The sequence below is a fragment of the Serinus canaria genome, chromosome 11 (genome assembly GCF_022539315.1).
Source record: "Serinus canaria isolate serCan28SL12 chromosome 11, serCan2020, whole genome shotgun sequence".
NCBI classification, from domain to species: domain Eukaryota; kingdom Metazoa; phylum Chordata; class Aves; order Passeriformes; family Fringillidae; genus Serinus; species Serinus canaria.
The window spans coordinates 3,401,562-3,428,060 of record NC_066325.1 but is presented as its reverse complement, the minus strand read 5'-3'; the positions used below and the strand labels follow the sequence as shown (position 1 = coordinate 3,428,060).

Genomic DNA, 26,499 nt, shown 5'->3' with positions numbered 1-26,499 from the left:
GTTCTGGGCAACTTGGCCTCTGCAGTTTATTTTTACAAAACCTGAGCTGATGAGGTTTCTGCTGACAGGCAATATCTCTCTAAGAGTGAAATGTTCTGGTCCTCTTAAAATATCAATGGAGAGAGCTGTACAGTTAAGGTCTTTGAAAGGGAAAATTCCTTTAATAGATATCCTGACTCTTTTCAACTAATCTAAACAGAGACAGTAGAGTGACATAGATGGTCCTCAGTAGAGGACCATTATTTCCATGGAAGCAGAGTGTTGGTAGTCCAATCCCTTCAGTTTGTCATATCAGACAGACAAAATTCAAATGTGGTGATTTGAGAAGGTCCCAAAAACCAAAATTCTTGTGTGTGCTTTCCTCCAAAGTCTCTTTGGTATCCCCAGGTAACAGCTTCAGAAGTAAATATTTCCCATAAAAATCCATTTATAGTCCTTTTTAATGGGCTTTTTTGTCAGCTTTGCTGTGTTATTATGAAAGGACTAGTGAACATTATCACAACAGAACACAATTAATTAATGTTTGGCAGCCCAAGGGATACTGAAGATCTGTCATTGTTTGCAGTAAGCACACAGCAGTGTTGAGGCTGACATGTATAGCTTGATTTAATGCTAACAAAGTAAGCCTGGAAGTTAGCTGAAGGTTTCTGCCTCCATTGGCAGAATCCAGAAATTATAACACATGTTCTGTTCATGACTGAGTAGTTCTTATTATTGAACAGAAGGTACATAAAATATTGAGTTGTTTGAAGCATAGGCTCCATAATAGATGTTTTTCTTCAGGGAACATAAGGAATACTGCATTTGATGTTACTACATATTGTGAATTGAGGAATTCTGGTTTTGTCCCTAGCTCAGCCCAGCTGGGAGATGTTTGCTCTCCTTCCCTTAGCCGTGCCTGGTGTATGCTGGCTGCTGGAAGGCCAGAGTGTGTTCCTGATTCCCTGTGCTCCAGGCAGGGGCTGTGGCTTCCCCATGGCATGTGAGGCAGATGCTGTCAATAACCTTTGCAGGGCTGAGGACCAGTGTCCCTCTGCCACAGACTGTGCTCGTGGGAAGGGGAAGGACTCCAGAGTGTGATCTACATCAAAGGACACATTCCAGCCCAGCCTAGACCTGGATTTTTCCTGAAGAGCAGGGGATGAAGCATACCCACAGTGGTGGTGCCCAGTGAGCAGGAAGCAGGCAGGGAGGTCAGCTTGATTGGGCTGATGTTCATACAGTAGTGCCTGGGGAGGAATTTAAAGCATCTCCTGGAAGCTGCATCTCCTTATTTCAGGACTTTTTTGACAAGAAGGAGGTTTACTGCTGTGCCAGATCCTCACTTCTCAGTCCCCAGTAACTGGCAGGTGAGTGATCCACATGGATTTCCCTCCTCATGGGAAAGTCCCAATCTTGGTTAGGACTCAGCACTGAACACGCCTCATTTTGGCTTTCAAAGCGGTGTCAGGATAAAGTTCCTCAGTACTGTTCCTTCAGATCTCACCTGCACAAAGCTGCCTTGGAGATGTCCTGCACTGTCCATACAGAGAGTGAGCTACCAGCAGCACTTTTTCTCCTAATCACCACGAGCTCCCTAGTAACGTGATCTTTTCCTTAGTTTCTTGTGGCACGCTCAGGACTCTGAGCCCCTCCTGACCTGTGCACACAGCCCTGAACACAATGGCATCCCATGTAACTCTGTAAGGCTGCACTTCAATTACAATAGAAATAATAATGTAATTTATTTTCTTGATGCTTTTGAATAGGATTTGCTGAAAAATAAAGGAAATATGGGATACGGATCATGTTACCATAAAACCACATGCAGTGAAACATTCATCTGTCTCCAGCATTTCATGTCTTCTGGGCATCTGAGAGAGTTGAGTTTGATTTACACAATCAAGCTATTCATTAAATACCTGTTTGAGTTTTGGGCAGATGCATCCTTTACCTGAGTGGTGAAATCTGACCACAGGAAGTTGAGCTATTCCTTGTGAAAAGACCCCATTCTGCTTTATAAAGTGAGCCTTGCAGCAATACACTTCCAGAAAACTGCCAAGATTTGTGTACCAAATACCGTTGTAAGGGCTCAGCAATAAAACAGTTGTGGACTTGGGGGGGATCCAAGCACACAATAGCACATCTTTATGCAATATTTCCTCTTTCAACATCCTCCTCCAACACTGTAATTCACTGACAACCATCGGTTCATTTGAATTCCAAAATTCTAGCCCCAAACACTAAGCAGTTTATAGTCTGAATTCCTGTGTGGGCATATTAATTACCTAAATCACTAGTCCAAATGCCATTCCAAAGAGCTCTTGCTGGGAGTCCTTCAGGAGCAGACTGATCTATTATTGCTTACTGGATTGTACTGTGTGTCAGAGGCATCTCAGTATTTCTATCAACAGCCCTCTGGATATCTGGCTCTTGTGAGAGCACTGAGTGATTGTGAATGAAGGGAAAAGCACCAATATATGTTGGAGAATATATCTGAAAGGATCAGTGAAATGATATCCTCCCTCCAAGGGATTGGCTTGGAAAGTTCTTAGCTAGTTTTAGAAAAATCAAGTACCTCCAGGCAGATGGGAGAGGCTGTAAAACCTCCAGCTGTGTTGAGTGAGGCCCCTTATCTCGAATAGCACCTTGCAGATAAAGATAGGAAAGAATCCTGCTGGTTCTGGGATACACAAGTTCCCACTGTCTTTGCTGAGAGGAACGACAGCTCAGGTTTGTCTTGCATATGTATTGTTGTGTATTTTAGCTTTTGCGTTGTCATACAAATAAAACCACGAAGTTTTGCCTTTTTGGACTGAATTTCCCAATAAGGAAAAGGATAACCCAAAAGGATAACCTTCTCCTTATGGGACAACCAACAAAGATGCAAGGGAATGCACAAAGAACTTATAACACTTGATATTTACTTATAACCTCCATATTTTATTCATGAATTTTACAATTCCAAATATAATGAAACAGTTAGAGTATTTTATTACAAAGCTTATAAAATAATTAAATATTACACTTATAGTTTTTGCTTTTTTTACACCATAATTCATACTTTGTGACACTACCATTTTTCTTTCCTCAGTTCTCACTTAGGGAAGTGAGCAAAGAAACATAGAGGAAAAGCTATGCATTAATAAATTAATTCTTTTACATCAAATAATAAAAAGGACACAATTATAAAAACAAAACAAAAACAACCTTTTAGTTTTCCTAGAAAAAAAGGTCATAATTACACAATGTCCAATATCAAGACAGAGCAGTGTAGGTTGAGATATGTTTCCAATCATTTCCTAAAGTAACAGAGAATACATGTTTTTAATTTAAATTGTTTCAGAAGGAACTGCTAATTTTAAGTGACCACTGTCTGGCATTAGTGCTGAGCTGGCTAATCCTACACTAAAACCATACTTTAAAAAAGCACTCAAACTGAACTACATTCATCAAAAAAAAGTTGTGGGATTGGGTGGAATTAGATAAATATGTCCCTCATAGGCACTCCCCAGAAAATTACAGTAGGACCCAGCTCTGTCTCGGAATGGGTTTGGCAGACAGGTTGGGGTTTTTCAATGCAGAAACCTTCTGAATGGCACCACTTGATACATGGTGCCATCAAACATCTCGATACTGAACGGCCACAAATATCAGCATTTTTACTACTCTTTAGTTTGCTGGTAGATTCTGAACTAAATACAAGTAGTAGGAGGGCGTATAAAAATAGAGTTGACTTTTATTTGGTAAGAGTAAATAATCCACTTATCTTTTCATGCTTTTTTTCTTTTTTTATATGTGTAACATGTGAATAAATAACTGTTTAGAGAAATTCAGCATGAATTAATGGACTGTAATATTCTTGTTATTTGCTTTGGGTAATGGATGAATCAAAATTTGCAGAGAGATTTGAGATTAGAAGGAAGACATTCTTCAGTATCTTGGCATTCAAACAATCTAGCTTCTGAAACAAAACTACTCAAAAATATCAAGTTTAAATTTTAAAATTACATATCTAATGAGCTTAGAAAGTTGAAAACATAACCATTGAGCTCAATCAATCTGAGTTCCTTGAGTTAGTTGAAATATGCAATTTTATTTTACTTGTAACACAGCAATATTAAAAGTCCAAATATTCTACTGCTGCATATTTCTAGGAATACATTTCAAGTTACTAGTTAACCACCTCTGAGTTTCTACACAAAGCAGAAAATGAATTCTTCAAAAATTATAAAAACATTAGCATGATGCACAACTTGCTTTTCCAGCAGCAAGTCTGGTAGAGAAGCACCATAATATCTTTGTAGTGCACTATTTACTTCTGGTGGCCACACGTGTGACACTGCCTTCTCCAGCCCTCAGCCATGGATGTCCCTCCAGGGCAGCAAACAGCTTCCTCACCCTGGGACAACAGTCACAAAAATAGCAGAGGACACGCTTCTGATGGTGTGCTCTGTCCTGCTGCCACGCTGCTTCCTCCTCCAGCTGCCAAGCTCTCCTGCTTTGCACTCTGGTAAATCAGCCAGAAAAGGCTCCCTTGCTTTAATTTCTTCCTTGTAACATGTGACAGTGCAAAATGACACTTTTAAAGAAAGAAGAACTTCCCCTTGAGTCTTAGTGTTCAAGTGATCCATAGTACCCTGTGCTTTAGTGAGGTCAGCAAATTAGGAAAAAATAAGAAAGAAACATTCCTTTTTCAACATAAATCCAACAATTACTGTACCTCAGACATTCCCTTAGAAAAAATGTCTCTCCCATCAGTGGTTTATGTGGCACCATGTCTTGCCTCAAAACAGAGATAATTCCAACATAAATTGAAGAAGAGAATCCTGTCACTGAAGGGTTCAGATAACACGCTGCTATCAGTTCTTCTTCGTACATGATTTACAACATTGCTTGCCATAAAATTTGTGGTTACAGACACCATGCTGGGGCACCAGATGACACCAAGTGAAGAAATCCACACAAGAAGGATCATCTGAAGGAGAGAAACCCAAGCAGTGTGGTGAGACTGTGTTTTAGCAAGTCTGCAAGTCGGGCAATAGTCCCGCACCCTTGTAAGCCTTTGGTAATATTAAAAACATGATGGGGGACTCAATTCAAAGGAGAGGAAACATGAATGAGCTTTCATCTCAAAAATACTAGTTTCTTGCTTTATTTTAAGAGCTATTAAATTTTTGCCAAGAGATTTGTTAACTTGATCGAGATAGAACTAATATTATAGGGGGGTCAAAAGCTGAAGGAATTAAAAAATTTGGATCACACTTCATAGCTCAGGAAGACAGAAGGAAGTTCCACATTAGAGGATAAAAAAAGCCATCTGTGTTTACGTCTCTGATTACAGTTGCTCCAAACCCAGGTACACATCCAAATGAGCCTACTCCATATTTGATACCAGTTGCTGGTTGCCATCATCATCATCATCACGTGGAGTTCACCTGCACACAGAGCTCAGGGGACTTAGAATGCCTGGGCCCTGCACAAAGTGCTCTGCTCTGTGCTTGCATTCCAGCACTTTCTGGAGACACTCCTTTCTCTCCCTTTTACTCTGCAGTGAACCTCAGAAGTCTCTTCTCTTAGACACTTCAGTTAGGTGTCATGAGTTAGCTTTTAGGATCTTGACTATGCCATGTTGGCAAAATCTTAGTTAACTGCAATGGGAGAAGAGACTTGTTAACCATGGTTAGTTCTCAAAAGCCCAGCTTTTAATTACAAATACAGCCAAATTATATTTTTCAATTAAAATCCTGTTACTCTTCTATTTATGTCCAGATATCATCTATACACCCAGCTCCATGGCTTTAAAAACACCTCGTAGCTGCTCCACTCTCATTTTGCAGTGGATGTTTCTTTAAAAGAAGAGAGTGATGATTCATATGGGTGATTTATAAACAAATTCACCATGTCTGAGAGAGCAGTAAGATTCAATGGGGTTTAGCAAAATTTATAGCTAAACTGAAATCTCCTGCGAGCATGGGTAAAGATTTTGTTCAGCTCTCAGAACTACTGTTTACATGGTCAATAAAAGGAATTTACAAGGAGACTGAACAAAAATCTAGCCACCACTGTCTGCATTCTTAGATCAGTTACTGAGTCACAGCAGATAAATGCTCCCTCACAGAGCACAGACAACTTCTGCATGTTCCATGGGCCAGGAGGCATCTCCATCTCTCTGTAGCCACTTTGGTTTAATCACCACTGCTCTTTTTTTGTTCCCTTTTATATGATGGCAAAGGTGATTTTTTTTTATGCCTTTATCACCCTAGAATATATTTGAGTGAAAAAGAAAATAATTTAATAATAATAATTCTTTTTAAATGCCATTTTCCCTCAGGTTTTAAAAACATTAGCTTGTCTTTAAACTCTAATGGTAGAGAAAGAAAATACTGTTCTTGAACAGGAACTGGGGAGCTCAGGACTGAACTGCAGCCTTCTCACTCCACTGCACTGCCTTTCTGTTCTGCATGGAGTGTCAGGAGCGATCCAGCTGAGAGTTCAGCACCAGACTTCCCATTCCTTCACCTGCTGCCACAGGATTTGGGAGGGCCCAAAGCAGACAAGAGATGAAAAGCACTCCCCACACCAAGGAAAGAAAGCTGTTCTGATGAAGACAGGAAGGAGTCTCCTGCCATGAAAGGGTGAATTAAAAAAATTAGAAATTACTGTTTCAAAAAAAAAAAAAAGTCTAAGCACTAAGGAAGCCACATTAATAAATCTTTATGTCCCCTTTGAAGATCAGAAAGCAATGCTAATATTACAGAGGTATGGCTGAAATTGGGACCTAATCCAAGGACTATTGGAAGGAACACAAAGAGTCCCACAAAATTCAGTGGATGGGGATCAGGCAGTCAGGTCCTTATTTCTATTTACCCAAGTATTTATAAGTTGTTTAGATTTTCTTTCATTTGAAGCAGCTGGATTTACTATGAGTTAGGGTGACCGTAACTGCATCTAGAGAGGGATGGAAATGACCCGGTTTTTCTAGGAAAGTGTGCAAACTCTCCCTGAAACATTAATTTCTTGCCTGTGATCACTGAGCTGGAGCTGCATGGCTGATAATAGAGACTGATGTGCTTCAATGTGATTCCAGCCCAGCTGGTTCCTCTCTTTTTGCTGCTTTAGACAGAAAGTTAGAGAGCAGCAAGGAGATAATTGATCTCTAGAGCCTGACGACCCAGGTATAATAAAGGGGAAAGGGCTCCTGCAGATGTGAGGAGAGAGAGAAGCAGGCCAAGGCCAAAATTAATAACAGACAGTACTTCAGACATGAAATATAGCAGGGGAAAACAGAGGTGAAAGAAAAGTCCTTGCTATATCCTAACAGAAAAGGAAGTTATACAGAAACTCTGAAGTACAGCAGAACCTTTTAGGAATGTTAATTTGAAGTGTTAGGAACATTTACTGATAAAAACAGCAGAGCTATTTACTTATCCCTTTTAGGACCATTTCATCTCCATATCCTTGTTTGGATTCAGGTCCCCTGATAGATGAGTCTGATAGCCTGCATGTCTCAGGCTGATGCAGCAGAAAGGTCTGTTAGGATTTCACTGGCTTTCACAGGGGTTTTGTGCACAGGGAATGCCAGGAATTGGGCAGATGTGGGGGTGGTTGGCTAATGTCAGTTTACAAGATGCAGGGCCAGAGCTTGAACTCTGCTCCCAGCTCCATTACCACCTTCCTCACGCAATCCAGCCTAGATTTTATAGAGGTTGCTTTCAGCTCCCAGTTTTAAAAAGGTAACTAGTCAATTAATGTGCAGTATTTTAAAAGTCACAGTTTAAAGGGCTTTAGCATACCTAGATAACTAGATTATGTGGGACAAAGATGGACCTCCAGGAGCATTTTTCATGCAGTTAGGAAAGAGTCACAAACAGTAACCATCCTGTAAGCAAATCTCTGGAACACAGTAATGCACCACTTTTTGTCTGTGGTGGTGCTGAGAGAATTCCCCGTCCCTCATTCCAAGTGGCACAAAATCTCTTGCTCCCCCCTCCCTTCTCACACTGAAGAGGTGGAGAGACAGAGGAGACATGAAAGTGGAGAGAGACCCTAATTTCATGTTCCCTGGCTGCATGTCATGCACTGGTCAGAAGCAGTAAGAAGGATATTCTAGGTAAAGTAATTTTGGAATCCCAGGAGCTGGGTGGAGTCTGGAAGACTAAAAATATATGGCAAAATCTTATTGTTTAGTTCCAAAGCTGTTATTATTCATCAAAAGCAGTACCAGCATAGAATGCTTGTGTTTTTCAACAAGAGAGTAATAAAGGTGCAGTTCAGAACCAAACAGCATGACTTTTTCACATACTTCTTTTAACATATGGCTGGTTTTAAAATCTCCAGTACCAGTTTCATTCCCAAGTCAGCTTTGAGAGGGCTCACTTGGTGAAGAAGAGATGCTGTTAATATCAGAGAGTTACTGCAAATCTGGAAATCTGGGAAAAAAAACATCTATGAAGGAACAGGCCAGATCAGTGGTGTAGCGAAAAGGTGATGTTTGCTGGGTATAGAACTCTAAGCAACCAGCCTGCTGCAGCATCTTGGGGTGAGTTTTACCTCTTTTCACAGGGACTGGGCAGAAGTTGGTGTTGCAGGCTCTCAGGACAGCTGGTTTCTGCTGGGGCAGGCAGCCAGCAGCTGGCCTGCCCTGGCGCAGGCACTGCACGCTCCGGGTCTGCACTCCCCCGCCGCAGGTCACCGTGCACTGAGCAGAGGGAAAACAAAACCTTGGCTTCATTGCAGAGATTCTGAGAGCCCTGAAAGCCAAAGGGAGAGCTCTCAAGGGCCTTGGATGAGACTTTCAAAGCAAGAGAGGTCAGGATCAGGTGTGCTGCTGTTCACCAAGCCCCATCAGGACCAACTTTTCAAAGACGTGTGTGTCTCGTGGTTATTTAAGGACCCAGCTGGAAATCTAGTTCCTTACTTAGGCATCGAGACAGAAAATGGACATTTTAGAAACCTGTTCCTTGTTGTTTGCATGGATTTCTTTTGATCTCTAAGCCTCTGGGCCCAACTCTGCTGCCTGAACACAGATAAAACTCCCATCAGAACCATAATTATGGCAGTATCTGGGGAAAACTACTATGGGTTTGCAGGAAGAGCTATGAAGTATTTTAAAATTAATAAGCCTTTTACTTGTATGTGTTTCATGAAAAGTTGTCTTTAAGATAAATGTGATCGTTTTCATCTGATTGCAATTGTCAGGCACACATTGTTTGATGTAAATATTATTAAATGGGTGCGTGTCTCGTTGATATATGACTCATAAAGTAGATAAGTTCCAGAAATACAGAAGCTTGTTTTCAAGAATGTAGAAACAAATACAGACTGATCCCACAATTAATCATAGTACTTAGGGAATTCCAGTCAATCTGTGCAGATGCTCAAATACACTGTGCATAGAGATATGCAGTAGTTCAACCATAGTGCACTTTGAAGAAGACTGAGAAGAAAGTGTTGGAAAATGGGTGTGGAATGTAGTGCCTCTTGAGCATGAGTAACATTTTCAAGTGACATTCTTCAGTTTCAGGACAGAGCACTGAGCTGCCCCAAAGTATGTGATGGATGTGGACCAGCTGCATCCCATGTCAGTGGCTGACTGGTGTGGTCCTCCTTAGGGAATGGCCCTGTACAGGAGGCACCTGGGGCCAGTTAGCACTGGAGGTAACTCCTCTGAGCCATGCCATGCCACCTCTGATTTCCCATTCCTACCTGCTGCCAGGGCGAGGAATACCAGCCGGACACCATGTTATACAAGGTCTGTGATGGACAGGCTCCCTTGTTACAAGCTTCCTCCAGGCTGGTGTTAGGTTTCTTGATGTTCCTGCATCTCCTCTGGGGGAAGGTGACCAATTTCCCGTGGATGCTCTTCTCGCCGCATTTGAGTTCTCGCTGTCGCAGGCCGGGCCCGCAGGAGGCTGAGCACTGCAGAGGCAAAGCACAGCTTCTACAGCCTCACAAACACATGCAGACAAAGAGGAAGTTGTCATGTGTCAGACACCCCAAACTGTGCATCATAAAAGCATCACAGAGCTAATCCCACAAAGCCCACGCTCCGTGAAGTGTAAAGTGAAATATGAACCCCAGACAGTCACTAACAAAGACATTGGGTTCCGTCCATCTACATCTGAGGTTTACTGCTCCTCGCCTAGAATACCTGATTTTCAGACCACAGCTCAGCTGTCTTTCCTCCCCACGGTTTGTGTGTCCCCAAGCCAGCATTGCCAAGAGCAGCCAGGGCAGGCAGTGAGCCATGAAACTGCACCACTTTACCTCACTCCAGGAAGAAATCACCCACTGGAGCCGGTCATTTTTGGGACAGCGTCCGAGCACGCAGGTCTGCTGGGACTCAGGCTTAGGGTCTGTGCTGCACATGCTGTCAGGCAAGATTTTCACCTTGGGAGAACCAGGACTCTTGCAGTAGACATCCCGTTTCTTAATACCTCTCCCACAAGTCTTGGAGCACTGTGATGGAAAGAAACACTTCTTTGAACTGGAGGAAATGAAAACTGGCATCATTTGCATTTTCCAGCAGAGCACAGAAAGCATGGCTGATGTGCTGTACAGCTGCCATTGTGATGTGATATAAGTAAACCTGAAATTCTATTGGTAAATAAGTTACAGTAACATCTGTGTGTCACTTCTGAAACATTGTCCTAAGTGCTTTCTTAAATGTAAGCTGTGAACTCTCTCAGCCCCCATACAGAACAGACAAATAATCTCTTTTCCATAGATGAGGTAAGTTGGACTTATGAGCAAAATGCTTTTGTGAGCAAAATGCTTTTTCCTTGCTCAGCATAGTTGAAAGCTGGTCCTAAGCTCCCAGCACAGAATCTCCCATGGCAAGATGCTCTCAGCTATTTGTCATTTTGTCCTCACCTTGTCCTAGAGGGATGAGACCGAGGCAGAGGAGATTGCCCAGGGAATTGATACATAACTCCTCCACCAAAGGAGACAGAATCTGATACAGACAATGGTTAAGGAGGTATTTTAGTCACCAACTGCAGTTTAGGACGAATCACCAGAATAAATATGCATTGCTGAGCCGTGGTCTGTTCAGTGGAACAGACATGCTGTGATTTGCACTGCCTTTCATTCAACAAAATGCCTGAATGAGCCGTTTGTGAGGAAATGAAGCAAAGAGCCCTGAAATAATGCTGCCAGCTTCCTACCTTCTTGCATCCTCTTCTAACTGTCCTTTCTACTAATAATTATGGGGCATGTTCCAAGGCAGAATAACTCAGTGTATCAAATTTCAAATGTCTTTAAAAGATTTCATAAAAGCACTGTTGTGCTTGGGGTGTAACAAATATCTGCATGCTGAAAATCTGTTGGTTTAATCCTTCCCCAAACAAAATGATCTTTTCATTTAAAATGACACTGATTTGTGCAGAGAGCCTGGGTTTAGATTAGATGTTGGGAAGAAATTCCTCCTCTGAGAGTGGGCAGGCCCTGGCACAGGGTGCCCAGAGAAGCTGTGGCTACCCCTGGATCCCTGGCAGTGTCCCAGGCCAGGCTGGACAGGGCTTGGAGTGCCCTGGGACAGTGGAAAGTGTCCTTGCCCATAGCAGGGGGCAGGACTGGATGAGCTTTAAGGTCCCTTCCAACCTAAACCATTCTATGATTCTATGATTTTATATTTTTTTCCTTTTACCACCTTTAAGTCTGCAATATACCAGTTTTCAGCTGAATCCTAAAGCCTTTACTAACTTGTGCAATGGGCCTGTTCACTATATTCAGCAGGACTGGTGAAGTTAATTTTTATGGACTTACTTGAAAATCGCAACTTGAATTTTACACCTTTTAAAGAGAAGGAAAATGGATTTTTTTTGTAATGGTCTTATTTATTTGTTTGTTTATTTGTTTATTTATTTGCCTTAGAAGAAAGAAAGTTTGTAAGTGTGAATGTATTTGAAGATCTGGTTTATATAATCTTCTGCTACACTCAGGTTTTCTTCAGCCACACTGGAAGAAAAAGTTCTTTTTTGAGAGTTGTGCTGGACTACTGAATAGTTACTCCTCTGTTATAGAACGATTCAGGGCACTCCCTGTGGAGACAGTTTGTGCTCAGCTGGGGGTGCTGAGGTCAAAAGGTTCTTGAACACCTAAAGAGTGACAGCACCAAGAACAAAACACATAAGTAATACATTTTTCAGCTAATTGAAATCTATCTCGAATCTCACCAAATGAAGATGTAAAAATAAAATGAATGTAGATCCTTTTATAAGGGTACTGTCAGCCCTCTCTTCAAACCCAGATGTGTGATTTATTTGAAGGATATTTCATTTATCCTTACATGAACAGCATCAATAGCAGTGAAATGTGGAGCAGAGCTGAGTTTTGTGTGTTTTTAGTGTTTCAGTGTCAGGTGTGTAAAGCAGGGTATGCACAAAGCAATTTGCCCTCATGGCAATAGCTGCAGCAGCACTGCTTGCAGGAGAGTTACCCTAACAAAGGCAAAAGCACAGAAGTGAGTAGTCAATGTGTAAATCACAAATTTATCAATCCACACTCCATACACACATGCGCATTAATATGCAACCCCAAATATTTCTTCCTTCCTTGACTGCCTGCCACCTCTAAGAGAAGTCAATACTGCTTGGGAAATAATCTCATAGAGGGTTGTTGGTCATAGAGCCTTAAATTATGAATCCAGAGAGAATTTTCCATCTGTTTGTATGTACCTAAAAGAACACCACGTGCCCGCTTTTGGCAAGCCAGGTCTCCTGAAGGTTGGCTACAATGCACATTTAGTTTACATGTTTATACAAATATGGTTTACATATTATCTTCAAGAAAAAAAAACACTTGCAAAGCACTGATCTCCACAATGTTTGCTCTGTTCTTTTGGGGGAGAATTTTTGCAGTATTTTCATTATGCCAGCAGACAAAAATGTAAGTTTTTCTCCAAATTACCTGAGACCATGGGCCAGGGCTCCATTCGGGTGGGCAGTCCTGAGCACTGCACACTTGCAACTGTGCTGGGGTGCTGACAGGACACAGGGAATGGGCCACCACCTCCTCTCTTTGGAAAGCCCTTTTCTGGACACACTGAATGAGACGACTTTGCTGTCCCCCTCCACAAGACTTGCTGCATGAGCTCCATTCACCTGCTGACCAGCTTAAAGGAGGAAACGTGTGTTAGAAACACAGGAGTGCAATTAGCTGTAGAAAATCCATAAAAACAGCCACCAATCAAATGTGAATTATCCAGGGATCCTGCTCAGCCTATCTCCTGGTGTACTGGTATCTGTTCAAGCAATCAAAAAGCTGCAGTTACATGATCTATTTTCAAAGCATGGAACCTTCTGCTAGGGATGAAGTACAAGTCACTCAACTAGAAAAACAAGTATTGTTTATTTATAGCTTTTATCCACTAGAACCAGCTTGCCTGTGAATCTGACCTGGAATCCTGAATTCCCCAGGGACTGAAAGAGATGCTGCTATTGAGGCAGGTGGAGTATTTAGAAGACAGAATTAGAATTAGATAAGATAGAATTTAGCCGAGTATGTACTGACTGTGTTTGTGCTGAGATACACTCTGCTTACACAGGGTGACAAATGTTGGCATTTCTGTCAAACCCTACTGGCCCTACTGGTATTCATCAAAAAGAACTTGCTTGCTAAAAGCAGCAGTGCTGTCCCTGACGTCCTGAGGAAATAAAAAGGCTCTGAAAGGCTGAGAGAGTTGGGGCTGGTCAGCCTGGAAAAACAAAGGCTCCAGGGTGACCTAAGTGCATCTCTCCAGTACCTGAGGGAATCCTGGAAGAGAGCTGGAGGGGCACTTTTCACAAGGGAATGCACAAGGAAAAGGGGGAATGGCTTTAAGCTGAACAAGGGCAGGTTTAGATTAAATATAAGGAAAGGAATTGTTCCCTGTGAGGGTGGGGGAGGCACAGGGTTCCCAGAGCAGCTGGGGTTGCCCCTGGATCCCTGGAAGTGCCCAAGGCCAGGTTGGACACTGGGGCTGGGAGCAGCCTGTGACAGTGGGAGGTGTTCCTGCCATGGCAGGGGGCAGGACTGGGTGAGCTTTAAGGTCCCTTCTGACCCAAAGCACACTGTGATTCTCTAACTCAATGATTTACATATCCTCAGACTAATAAATCTGGCAGACAGTTGATGCAGAACCTAAATAAAACAGAGGCAATCTAACCAGCACAAGCTGTTGGGCAGTGTGTGCTCAGGCACGGGGACACTGCAGTTTACACGCCGTGTCCCTCAAGTGAAATGCTGAGGGGTTATTGCCAATTGCTTGGGCTAAGTCCAGTTTGGAAATGCCAGGAGCTGCTCACTGTTTCTATTCTTGAAGCTCTGAGTGGGTCCCCAGGCATTGGGGACACTTTGCAAACATGCAACCAATTGTCTTTGTCCTTGAATGCTTCCAACGTAAGACCATAATCACAGCCAGAAAGGAGAACAGAAGTGAAAAAGCAGAAGAAATTATGAATGACTAAATGATTACTCACTGAGAACTCTTATTCAAAGACCCAGCACTTAAATTAAACTGAAGGTTTTTAAACAGTTTGACAAATTTTTAGTAATTTATGTCAAGGAATAGGTTCTTGTCTCACATCTGACCACTTGGCCGATCCTGCTTCCACAGTTTCTCACAGCATCAGTCCTGTGACCACTGGAATAGCTGCTTACATAAAGCTTTAGTGACAGGAAAGCTTTCTTCATCCTGTGTGAAAGATGCACAGCGTCCCCTTTGCCTGTCTATTCACAGCTGCCTGAAAACAAAGCTAATTTTAATTGTAAAAATTCATAAAAAGCCAATTTTTGAAAAATGTCTTTGGGAATAGAAGAAATCCCAGATCTCAGTATCTAGCATCTTCAGGAACTGCCAAAAGGAGTGAGAAATGTAAAAGGCACTAATTTAAGGACAAAGAAATATTAATGTGAAAAGTCAGTCATTATGTAATTCCAGAACATGTCAGAGGTTTCCATTTTGTCTGATTTATAAATATTTGGGCTGTTGAACTACAAACTTCTGAGGAAAGAGTTTTAATTCATTTTACAACTTCTAATTAGTTTGCCTTGATGTTTCTGACAATGGCCATTGGTGAAGTGACCAACAGTGTTCATTTTAAGAGTTTATTCACCATAACTGTCCAGAAAGTTCCCCTCTTCACAGAGGAGAGGGCAGTAAACCTACTTTTAATGTTCTCTAGTAAACTTCCATTTTCCAAGATTATCTGGGCTGTGATCCAAGAGTATCTTTCATTACTTCCAATAACTAAATAATTATGACCAGATTTGGCAGCTCTGAAATCCAACAAGAGCAGTGTGCAGTGCTGGTGCCTTTCTGTGTGGGACATTAGGTTTGGTCCCACTCAGACTAATCAGCCTTTGTTCTTATGCAGCAATTATTCCTCACTGACCTTTACAAGTCTGGAGCCTCTTTTATGTCCCCAAACTGACACACTTGTATCTTGGCTGTCACCTCCTTCCCCTGCCTGTTCTGCCTGGTGTATTTGGGTTTGCTTTATTTGCTGGCTATTAAGCATTTTTTTGTTGCCTCCATGGTATTTATTAATTATACTTTTTTTTTTTCCTGTTGGCAGTCTTGGGTTTATGGGAAATAATACACGCTGTGAGTTTCTGGGCAGAATCCTCAGCAGAGATATTCTGGCTCAGTTTCACTCAGCTGAATGGCAACCTGTTAATTTAAGTCATGGTCCTACATGTAGATCCTCCTTGCATTAATATATCCTAAGGATTTTGAGAATAATTAATTAGTGAGTTGAACTATTTTTCCCTAGAGGTGCTTGGGGCTCTTACATGGTTTCTTTTTGTACTTGTTTTATGGTTTGACTCATTAATTTTGTTTTAAAGTAGTAAATCATAGAATAGCTGTGATTTCAGATTGAAAACATTGCAGTGTGTGTCAAAATGAATATTCAGCATTTTCACAGTAAATATGTATCAGAGGATGTTCAAAATACATCAGGATCTCAGGTTATCAGCAATAGAAATTTTGGGTGTGGTCCGTATAAGTAAATCTGATTTGGTGGAGCTTTATAGCATAATGATGCCACATCAAAACTAAGGTAAGAAAGAACTTAGACAGACTCCTGGAGACATCACAGCCAATACATTTCTGCATTCATTGGATAAAAATAGTCCTGGCAGAAGATAAGTTGCACATGAAAACATTGTGTTTGGCTACAAAGATTACTTAAAATTGGTATTGAGAAAATCATGTGGCTAAACGCAATGTAAAGAAACTGCTGAAGCAGTAACATGGGGCTCTCTTGTCACAAGGTATCATTATTTAAACCTTATCTCTACCCTTTTGTGGTCATAGTATGTAATTTGGCATTTGGGTTTGGTGTACTCCACTGTACTCTTTAAATTTGCAGGAAATTCCAAACTATTACTGAACTATTTTTCAGTATGTTCAACATATTGCAAAGTATGGATTTTTAAGTAAAACCAAAGTCACTACAGAACAAATGCGTCCTTTTGCTTTGACCCACCATGCTCTCCTAGACTGGGGGGGATGAGGAATGCTTCCTATTAAACATCATTAAATGGGATATTTTATAAACTATGGGAGCAGGCTTAGCCAACTGCTTTTACTGTTGCTTTTATCACCCCAGAGTAAAACCAGCAGATGACGCCAGGTCTGGACCCTTCTTCCATTTCTTCTGCTTCAATGCACCTTCAAGTGTATTTACTTCCCACTGACTGAAACACTCTTAATGTTTTCAACATATTCCTTTAGAAAATCTCCTGGTTTGGAGGCTGAAATGTCTAGTCTAACATAATGCAGCTCTTCTGATCTTTGATATAAAATTAAAATATTGCTGAGGTTGCAAATTCAGGAATCCAAAAGTGAAATAACCAGTGGAAGAAAGATGGCCACTGGGTCCTTTAATCTATCCATTTTTATCCTAAGCCACATAATACTGTGTTTAATTATATAAGCACAGAACATTTTTTTTTTCCCAAGGACCCCTACTTCAGCTACTATAAATCAGTGTTAACTCCCTTGGTTTTTAAATTGATTTAGACCAGCTGGGTTCTAAGTGCTTATCTATGTGTCAATGTCTTCCTTTGCATCTCGCCTTTCTTACATCTTTTGGAAAATAAGATTGTTCACAAAGGCAATGCCTTCATATATATTTTTGTGGGCACCAGAAGCTTTGCTGACAGCTCATTTGGTTCAGATAGCCCTCTGTGGCACCACGATACACTCTGGGACATTTTGTCCAAAAATCACTAATTACACTCCACTCTTTTAACCTAATCCAATATGTGGAATGCGAGTCATGGGGCTGAGCTTCCACACAGGGAGTAGCATTTACTCAGGAAATGGGCTTAGTGATTCAAGATGGGGAAAGGTGGCAGAAGGAGCCCCTGAGAAAGCTGGATTGGCCCTGTGTCACCCCAACACAGGGACAGAACCCCCAGGAGCCTTTGCTTTAGGCACCAGACCCAAAACCCCACTGGGAGCCTTGGGCAGAACTTCTTCAACAATTCCTGGTTCCCAGAGCACCAGGGGTTCATCCAGCAGGCAAACAATTCCCCCTGAGAGGATTCTCTCTGTGGCACAGCCAGCAGGCACAAAGCCCCAGAGAACTTACTAGGCTGGGCAGGGATTTGTGTTGCACAGTTTGGTTTCAGTTAAAGGTTTTGTCCTTGGGCCACAAAGGGAGGTGTTGACTCGTGCACGATGATCTTCCAAACAAATTGCTTTTGCTGTGATGTGTCCTGTGGAAGTATCAGAAAAGAAAACACTATAATGTTTTTAACTGCATTTGAAATGTAAGAGAAAAAAGTAGTAGGGAACAATTTTAACTAAACAAGTCTAAATTCATCCTTGCTACAAATCCGCTGACTTGAACCAAAAAAAATATGGGTTTATGGGGCAACAGGCTTTTAGCATTGATTTCCTTCTCTGCAGCACAGAAACTCCTGAAGTCAGATTTTAGGTATAAACAACAGATTTGAAGACTGTTCCCCCAGCAAAAATTAGTAATGATTCTAGTCCTAATTCCCTGCAGACACTAGCAGTGCTTGCTTAGAGCTCTCCTCACACTCTTGAAAACTGCAAACAAACATTCTGTAAAAAATAAATAAACATTCTTTTTACAGTGAATCTCTACAGACTCCAGAGTTCTGCAGGTACCTGTACCTTAGACTCAATTAAATGTCAGCAGCAGGACAATTACAGAAATGCCTGAAGTGATTTTATAGATTTATCTTTTAAATGAGATCTAGCATTCAACTCACACATGGTTCATTTGGCACAGTGAATTAAATTTGGAAACAAGACAGTTTTCATCATTTCTATATCCATGCTGCAGCCTTTTAAAGGGAAGGAAGAAAATACAGCTGTCATATTTTATGGCTACAGTGCTCCTGGTGGATCTTTCTTCCATAAACCATTTTCTGAGATGCTGTGAAGTTCTGACACTGCACCAGCAAGGTATTCCTGAATTTCACCTGAATTTTTTGCCAATACAGGAGCATTTCCTTCAGTGCCCAGCTGTACCCTTTGGTATTACAGACTTCCCACATGCCAGCTTTTTGCTTTCATTACATCCCAGATTTATTTTTGCTGACAAAACATGCAGGATTTATAAAAACAAATAGGTGTCTGTGCAAGAAAAGAGGAAATCAAAGTGCATAATTATTTTCCCCAACAGGAAGATATGATATGCATATGGGTTGACCTAAACAAAAGAGACTGACTCACTGGCATGACTACTTTTTACTCTAAAGGCCATACCAAGTAATTTCCTCTGTGTTCTAAGTTATCAGATGAAAAAATAAGGACCAGGTGTTCAGTGTAAACCCCTGTATGTATCAATGTATATTTGCAAAATCAAAGGCAGCTGAAAAGCTTTAAAACAAACGAAAAAGAAGAGGCTTGGCAATGGGAAAGTCACCTACCACCAGCACAGGTCGCTGAGCACTCAGACTGCACTGTCACCCAGGAGTAGCTGTGCTTTCTGACAGTTGTCTTGTTTTCAGCGCTGCTTTTGGCAAAGGTATACTCCCAAGAAATCCCAGGGTTTTTGCCTTGTAACAGAATCTGTAGAGGGATATTTGGGGTTTGGTTTTTTTTTAAAAAAAAGGTGGGGAGGAGGTAAAAAAAAGGATTCTGTCAGTGTGAAGGAAGATGAACTAAAGATACACGCAAAATATATAGACACAAAGCACGCTTGTGAGAGGATTTTCAGGAGACCCAAAGGAAAGACCATCCAAGCAATTCCTAAACACCAAATCATTGCCTGGAAAAACACCTGCAGAGAGGGTGCAGAAACAGAGTCCCCTCCTGGCAATCAGAGCAGTAGCACTGCCTTCAGCAGAGATGGAACATCATCACCCTCTGACCCCTGCACCCACTGGGAGCCCACTGCAGGGGCTGGACTCTGCCTGGGGCCCTGCAGGACATGGATTTGCCATCTGGGCATGGGAGACAGCTCCTCTCTTTAGTAAGCAAAGCCCTGGCTGATCCTCCTAGCTGTGGGTGAGGATCCATGGTGAGTGCAAAGAAGAGCTGCTTTATTGCAAAAACCAGCCTTTCCTCAGATACACAGCTTTAACTCATAACATACATAATTTAACCAACCACCACACACCATGATATGAGCACATAATGGTTTTATAACTTGTTTTTCTACCCCTAATCCAGCTGAGTCACTTTCCCACAGTCCCTTTCTACTTAGCTGGCCTGAGCCATGGTTGCAAGGCCTTCCCTTTTCAGGTTTTACCTGAACATGCAACATCTAGCAAGGAGGAAGCCTTTGCCCACCAAGCAGGACTCAGATGCTTTCCTGGCAGAAGCTTGAGCACAGCAGCAGCACAGCTGTGGGGCTGGAGGTGGCTTCCTCAGTTCTTGGGGCTAAGGGTGTAAAACAAGAGTCTCTTTCTTGTAAAAAAATTCTTTCTATGCAAACTGGTGATAAATTTCATTTGTAAGACCCTCAGCTGGAATTTTTCTCATGGTGTTTGAAGCTGATAAAGTTTCAGTGCAGGAGAGAACCTGTCCTTGGGTGTCTACAGAGGAAAAAAGATTGGAAAAATCCTTTTTTCAAATAGTGAATATTTTATTCACTATTTCAGCATAATGTGTTGGAAAATTTATAGAAAGTGTTATTACTGGCTATAATAACAATCTCTGTCATCTAACTCAGGGAGCCCAGCTCTCAAGGGTGTACTATTTTAGTGGTGAATTATATTGCAGTTTTCATTCACTGTATTAATTTCAAGACTGAATTATAATCACTGCAAGATGCATGAACATCTGACATATGCCTAAATTTGGGGAGAAATTTCTACTTGACAAAATTTATTTTAGAAAGTTTTGTCAGCAAAGTGCATTCATATCCACACTTAGTAGGAACAGTGTGGGTTTACAGTTACAGAGCTCTCGTGACTTTTAACTCTTCACCAATATGGATCTTGTCACAGTAACATAAAGAGCAGGTGCAGTTAACCTCAGTTCCTAAATTTGCTTTTTGGATAAGCATTAGCATTTCAAGTACAATTCAAGTCTATGTTTAATAATTGCCATTCAAAATATGAATAACTTATCAGTGAAGTTTACATAATATCTGACCTGAGAACTTAAGCAATCCATACAAGTAGAACTGATCTCTGTAGAGATTGGTTTCATAAAATAGCAACAAACTTGTATTTATGTTGTTTAAGATGAAGGAATATAATAACATTTTGAAATGTAGCCAAGGGTTTTAAGGTATTCTGAAAATGTACCTATTAGAATACAGAAATTGCCCATGGCAGTGAAAATTCAGACCAAATTTACATGACCTGCAGCTCAATAATGTTGAACACATGAAGGATCTGGACTGCACAGTGTTTACTTTTCTAGAAGAAAGAAAAAGTGAATGCTAAGATTTCTATTCTTAGTAGCCAAAGATTTTATTTCAGTCAGGGAACCTCAATAATGATCCAAACTGAGAAAACAGCAATTAGGGCTGCATCAGGAAAATACTTCCAAATGAATTGAAGAGTATGTGCCTTCTCCTGGGAGGATTAATATTAGAAACTCTTTCAAGCACAGGTAAATCCAGTATTTAATGTGAATTTTTTCAGCCACCCAAGCTTAATTCATGAGCACATTAGAATAGCAGTGAGGTTATGGAAGAAATAGATCTGAGAATGATTACTGACCTCTATTTTGAATGGAAATTCTTGGTAGAAATAGGATTACCAGATCTGCTTTAGGGATGAGTTATAGATGCAAGTATGTATCACAGCTATTTTACAAGAATAGGATTTAAATGGAATACTCTGGAATTAGGAAACATGAGAACTGAGACTGCTGTGCAACTCTCTCTGCCCTGCACAGATGCACCCCAGACCTCAGGATCTCTTAGTGGCTCCCCAGGAAACCTCCACAGTGTCCAGTGCTCCCAGCACGTGGGGCTCACTAATGAGCATCTGACAAAGCCTCTGTACTTCACTCCAGGCTCCTTCCTCAGGGTGTGCTCCTGCACCCTAGCTGCTCTACTCCATTCAAACCATTCCCAGTGTAATCTTTTTGGGGACTTTTCTTTTTCCTTTGCTTGTTCATCATTATCTGATGTAAATGTGGTAAGGTTTAACAGCCCCTTCAGACGAAGGGAAACATCTCTCCTGGAAAATACGACAGGATGTATAATGTTTGACTGAGTTTTCATCAGGAGCACAATACTATTGCAAAGCTGCAATTTTGCCAAAGTAATGTTTTTATTTTCACAAATCTATCAGACTGCTGACAGCAAAAAGTCCAGCTGTTAAAACAGCTGCTCTAGAGCCTGAATATTGAGCTCCAAGTCCACTGGCATTACAGATAAAACAGGTTGCAACAATGTGCTCACTCTCCTCTCAAGGACAAATTGAGACAAATGTCTGAAGCATAAGGCTTCAGAACATGTGCTTCAGAAACAAATGCAGTGTGTTAACTGTAGTAAGAACTGAGCCCTCTAATACTATGCTTCATTTAAAACAATGCCTTCCCTGCTTCTTCTTACAGACCAGACCTCAAAATATTTTAATTTACATTTACTCATCCTCCAAGTCTAAGGAATTAGAACAGATCTCGGCATCTTAGGCAGCCAGAAACACTTTCTCCCATTTCAGTAAGTGCTCTGTGTTCCTTCAAGAGCAGAGGCTGAAATTCTGTCTGGCCTTTTAATAAGTTTTGTCAAAGGAGGAGGAGGTTTTGTCCATACCACAAAACCTCGTGTAAGGGTTAGTCCTCATCTCATTTGACTCTGACAACTGTGCTGTGCCAGTGGCCAAAAAGCAGCAAAGTTTAAAAATTTTCTAATAAAAATATCTTGAAGTATTAGACTGAACATTTGTCTTCTGAAAGTGCTCTTTGTGACACTGGAGGCAAGGAACAGATGGAATGCATTCTGAACACAGAGTTCAGAGCAAGAAAGGGGGGGGATGAGAAGGTAAGACTGGCAGTTTTACTCCTGTCAGAGCAATACTCTGCTGGTGCTACAGCAGAGGGAAGGGGATGGTCTGGGACAAGTGAGAACAAGCCCCGTGAGGATCCATCTCTTCAGAGAACAGGCACACTGTGGTGCAAGGAGCTCACAGCTGGGTGGGTGCCTGGGGGGTAAATCCTGCACACCAGGCAAGCTGGGCCATACACATTTTAAGACCTTGGGCTACAGCCCCTTCTTGCACACTGGGACATAGCCACAATTCTAACAGGCAGGAGAAGGGAACTTCCTCTCCATTTCCTGGCCAGCAGCCAAAGCCAGAGCCCCTTCCCACCCAACAGGCAACGAGAGGGAGTGTTGACCAAGCAGGAGCAGCATCACTGTCTCTCCTCCTGTATCATCCCAGCCATGCAGGAAAAGGGCAAAATCAAGCTATGGAGCAGTATTGGAGACAAAAGCATTGCAGGGCACAAAAACCATATGCTTTGAAGTCCCTGGTGCTCAGCTGAAAAATAGTACATGGTGTATAAAGTCTGACTGAGTTTTCATCAGGAATGCAATACTATTGCAAAGTTGCAATTTTGCCAAAGTAACGAGAGTATAAAAAGTTTTCTATCGTATTTTCAAACATTCATTATAAAGCCCCTTCTTGACAAACCCTATAACTGAAGTCTGCGTATTCAGCCAAGTTATCAGATCTACAAATTTGGAAAGACCTCCAGCGCTAGTCTACTTAACTGGATGCATTCCAATATCTTTTCAGCCAACTGGCATTTGCTCCCAAATTTACAGCTGGCAAACAACCTCCTTAAACATTTCCAGTTCCTCAACAGAGCTGTTTAATGTCTACCTTTAACACACCAACCACCTGACTTCAGACACAGCACTCAGCAGCTCTGACCGCAGGGCGCAGAGTTATAAAATTTACAGCTTCTTGAGCTGCAAAACCACAGGCTCTGAGGCTGGAATCTGCTGGATCTACTCCGAAGGAAAGGAGCTGTGCCTTTAGCTTACGGCACAAAATGTTAAAACAATGGATAAATTGAACTCTCCTGAGAAAATAACCTTTTCCTTTTGCTGCTAATTTTGATGTGAAAGCTAAACCAATAAATCCTCGACACTAGCTGTGCATCTGCTCCTTTGTTTGAGATTTTTTTCGTATGGCCATCCTAAGTTTCCAATATCATACTCTATTTTGCAGGTCAGATTTTTAAAGAGTCTGCTAACATTGCTTTGCTGTGATTGACTTGGTACTTTCCAGTAGTTTTTTATTGTAAGATGTGCATGTGAAGTTACTTGCAGCACACTGAATTAAGAGACATTAATTGATACAAGCTAAGTTCCTATTCCTTCCACGATGTTTTGTTCCATGTACAGGAAGGAATACTAATGCCTGGCTCGTGGCATGCTGAAAAAAAGACTCATTATCTCTGTGGAGGACTAACAGACATTTACAAATCACTTACAGAGAGAAGCTGAGCATAGGGGGAAAAAATCCAGGTAAAAAGGACTATTTTCCTCTGCATGTGCCCAATTCACAAAGTGGGCACAAGCCCAAACTCTGAATCCCAGCATCCAGAGTGCCTTTGATCTGCATCCTCATTGCAAACATCATCTACACTTCCTGCCTCATTCCCATGCTTTGGAGGCCTTGGATGATTTCTTTAGGGGATGTACCAGTGTGCAGACAGAGAAGTCTGTGTGAGGACACATGCCTGGTTGTGCTCTGCTTGAGACTGCAGTTCTCATCCACTGGGGATCTACATGCTGTTTAATAAATATTGTAACATCCAATATCCTAAGCCACATTCTGATTTCTCTGTTCAATCAAGGTTAATTCCACGGATTTCTATGAATTTATTCTGGTATATTTAAGCATGCAGCATATGGTTCTGGTAGAAAAGTGTTTAAAACAAGTTTTAAAACTAGTCTGTTGTCCTTAATGGGCAGTTATTGGATGGGATCCTTGACAGTGGCAGAACCAGGGCTTCAAAGGAAAGTGGGAGAACACCTGTTTGGAAAGCAGTAAAGGATGATTTACGCACTGGGTACTTAAGCCAACCCTTAAAACAAAAGGGGTTTTATCTCTTCAGTACTTCTAAAATAACTATAAACACAGTCCTAACTAAAAGCTTATGACAAACTACTGTTTTTCAAGTCCACTAAGGTCATTAAAAGGGAAAAAAAAAATATCCTTGAAAGGGTCCTATATGATCTCATTTCTACTTCAGCTGTTTCAAATTTATCTTCCATTGTTATTATGCTCCATTTTTCTCTGTTCACATGCTAAATGTACAACCTTCAGGGATGCTGTCCAGCTAATCTCTCCTCACTACAGGAGAACCCTTTTATCCATTGTATTGAGTCAACATCTGTATCTTATAAGTACATCTTAGCTCTCTTTAACCTACTTTCTCTTCAGGGGAAATCAGTACAAATTTATCATCTAGTAGCTAATAATAAATGTAATCCTTTATAACTGCAACTTGGCTTTCTCCCAGTGGCAGCTACATCATCAGCAAAGCCATTCCACCTGGCCTCCCTTCTCCTGTTTTCCCCTATTGATAAAGAGGAAGGGATTTACTGGATTTAATTAGACATATTCCTGCCTTGAAGCTCCATTCACCTTCTCTTCCTGTGGATGTCTGCCTCTTTGCAAAGCATCCTTTCCATCTGTTACTTATTGATGTTAAAATAAACTCTCTTTATTTCACAAAGATGTTGCAATTGCTTGATTTAACGTTTCACCAAGTTTGAGGTAAACTTCAGGGAGGATTCTCATCCTGTCTCATCCTGGAAAACTTTGCTTTCTCCAATTGTATTTGACTTCTCAAACCAGTCAATTCTTCTTTCATCTGCTTCTTGACAGAATGGAACACAAAATTGCAAAACTCTCATGTTTTTAAATTAGTTCCTCAATCCCTGACCATGCAGCCTTTTTCATGCCCACATAAAGTTTTGTTTTCTTGTGCCCTTTCAAAATCTTTCTCAGCATTTGAGTGAGTTGTGGAGGGTGACTGAATATTTCACCAAAAGAATGTCCCCAGTGAGCCCCACAGGTGACAGAGCCCTGTGGGAGCTCTCCTTCTCCAAAGGATTTTCAGCAGCTGGTGGTGCCAACTGGCAACCCTTGTTTGCAAAGCTAACTAATGATAAATATATTGACTGTTTCTCCTCAAGTTAAATATCTTTCAGTTTACATAAAAACTTTGAAAAGGTCTTTAAACAGAAAGAACTGACCTTGGATTACCTAGGTCTAAATAACAGATAAATGAGCTGAAGGTTTTCAGTTACATTAAAAAAAAAAAAAAGAAAAAGAAATTTAAAAAGGATTCTGTTTAAGATGAGAAAAATATGCTACAAAAACTATATTTTAAAAAGCTGGTATCAATTTCTCATCCCAGATTAGCATCTACCATATTTCTACCCCTCTGACCACTGACCATTATTTCATGTAATCTAAATTGGGCCATTTCAGCAACTGTCTTCTGAGTCTAGGAATATTTTTCATTTCAGGTTTTACTGGCTTTTGAAAACCCATAACCACCAAAAATAACAGTAATGTTAACTTCAGGAGGACACTGATACACAAATTCTGAAGGACATCAGTTTACTGGGTTTTCCCTTCCCCCTCTCTGTGAAATCAGTTCCTGAACAATCCAGAAGGGATCCTGATGAATCCTAAAACCTCATCATGCATTCACCCTTCCAGCAGTCGTGCTCAGGAAACACTAGTCATGCATATTAATTCCACATTCATCTCACAATGTTCCCTTCAGAAAATATCTTGCCACTACCGTTTGTACTTTTTCTGCCACAACCCAGTTAAATTACAGAGTCACTACTCTTTGTCTTTTTCAGTATGATTCATTCCCATAATTACATATCTATAATCTATAATACATAGAAGTATGGATATGGAGGGGAGGGTTTGGTGAAATTCTAGGGTAAATAAGAAGAGCAATTTATGTCTTTTTCTGGTCACTCACCCATTTTTGAGTAGTGTTGAGGACTGCAATGTCTGATGAAATGAAACGTGCTCAGCTGAACTATTGAAAAGCCTGACAAAAAAGCAGATGCATGGGAACACACTGTACAATAAAATATAAAT

General features: G+C 41.1%; 1 protein-coding gene across 3 annotated transcripts in view; it reads right to left on the bottom strand.

Moving 5' to 3' along the window:
* Window positions 1-2,934: 2,934 nt before the first annotated feature.
* Window positions 2,935-26,499, bottom strand: part of ADAMTS18 (ADAM metallopeptidase with thrombospondin type 1 motif 18) — a 78,401-nt gene continuing 54,836 nt past the window's right edge. The window contains exons 17-23 of one of the 3 annotated variants that reach the window (XM_050978977.1): window positions 18,877-19,018; window positions 17,565-17,691; window positions 12,892-13,096; window positions 10,249-10,440; window positions 9,688-9,900; window positions 8,533-8,732; window positions 2,935-4,957 (exon numbers count right to left, since the gene is read on the bottom strand). In XM_050978977.1, the coding sequence (XP_050834934.1) occupies window positions 4,954-4,957; window positions 8,533-8,732; window positions 9,688-9,900; window positions 10,249-10,440; window positions 12,892-13,096; window positions 17,565-17,691; window positions 18,877-19,018 (1,083 nt within the window). In that variant the 3' untranslated portion in view covers window positions 2,935-4,953. The remainder of the gene's footprint in view (window positions 4,958-8,532; window positions 8,733-9,687; window positions 9,901-10,248; window positions 10,441-12,891; window positions 13,097-17,564; window positions 17,692-18,876; window positions 19,019-26,499) is intronic. The other 2 variants (XM_030227764.2, XM_050978978.1) reach the window with 2 other exon arrangements.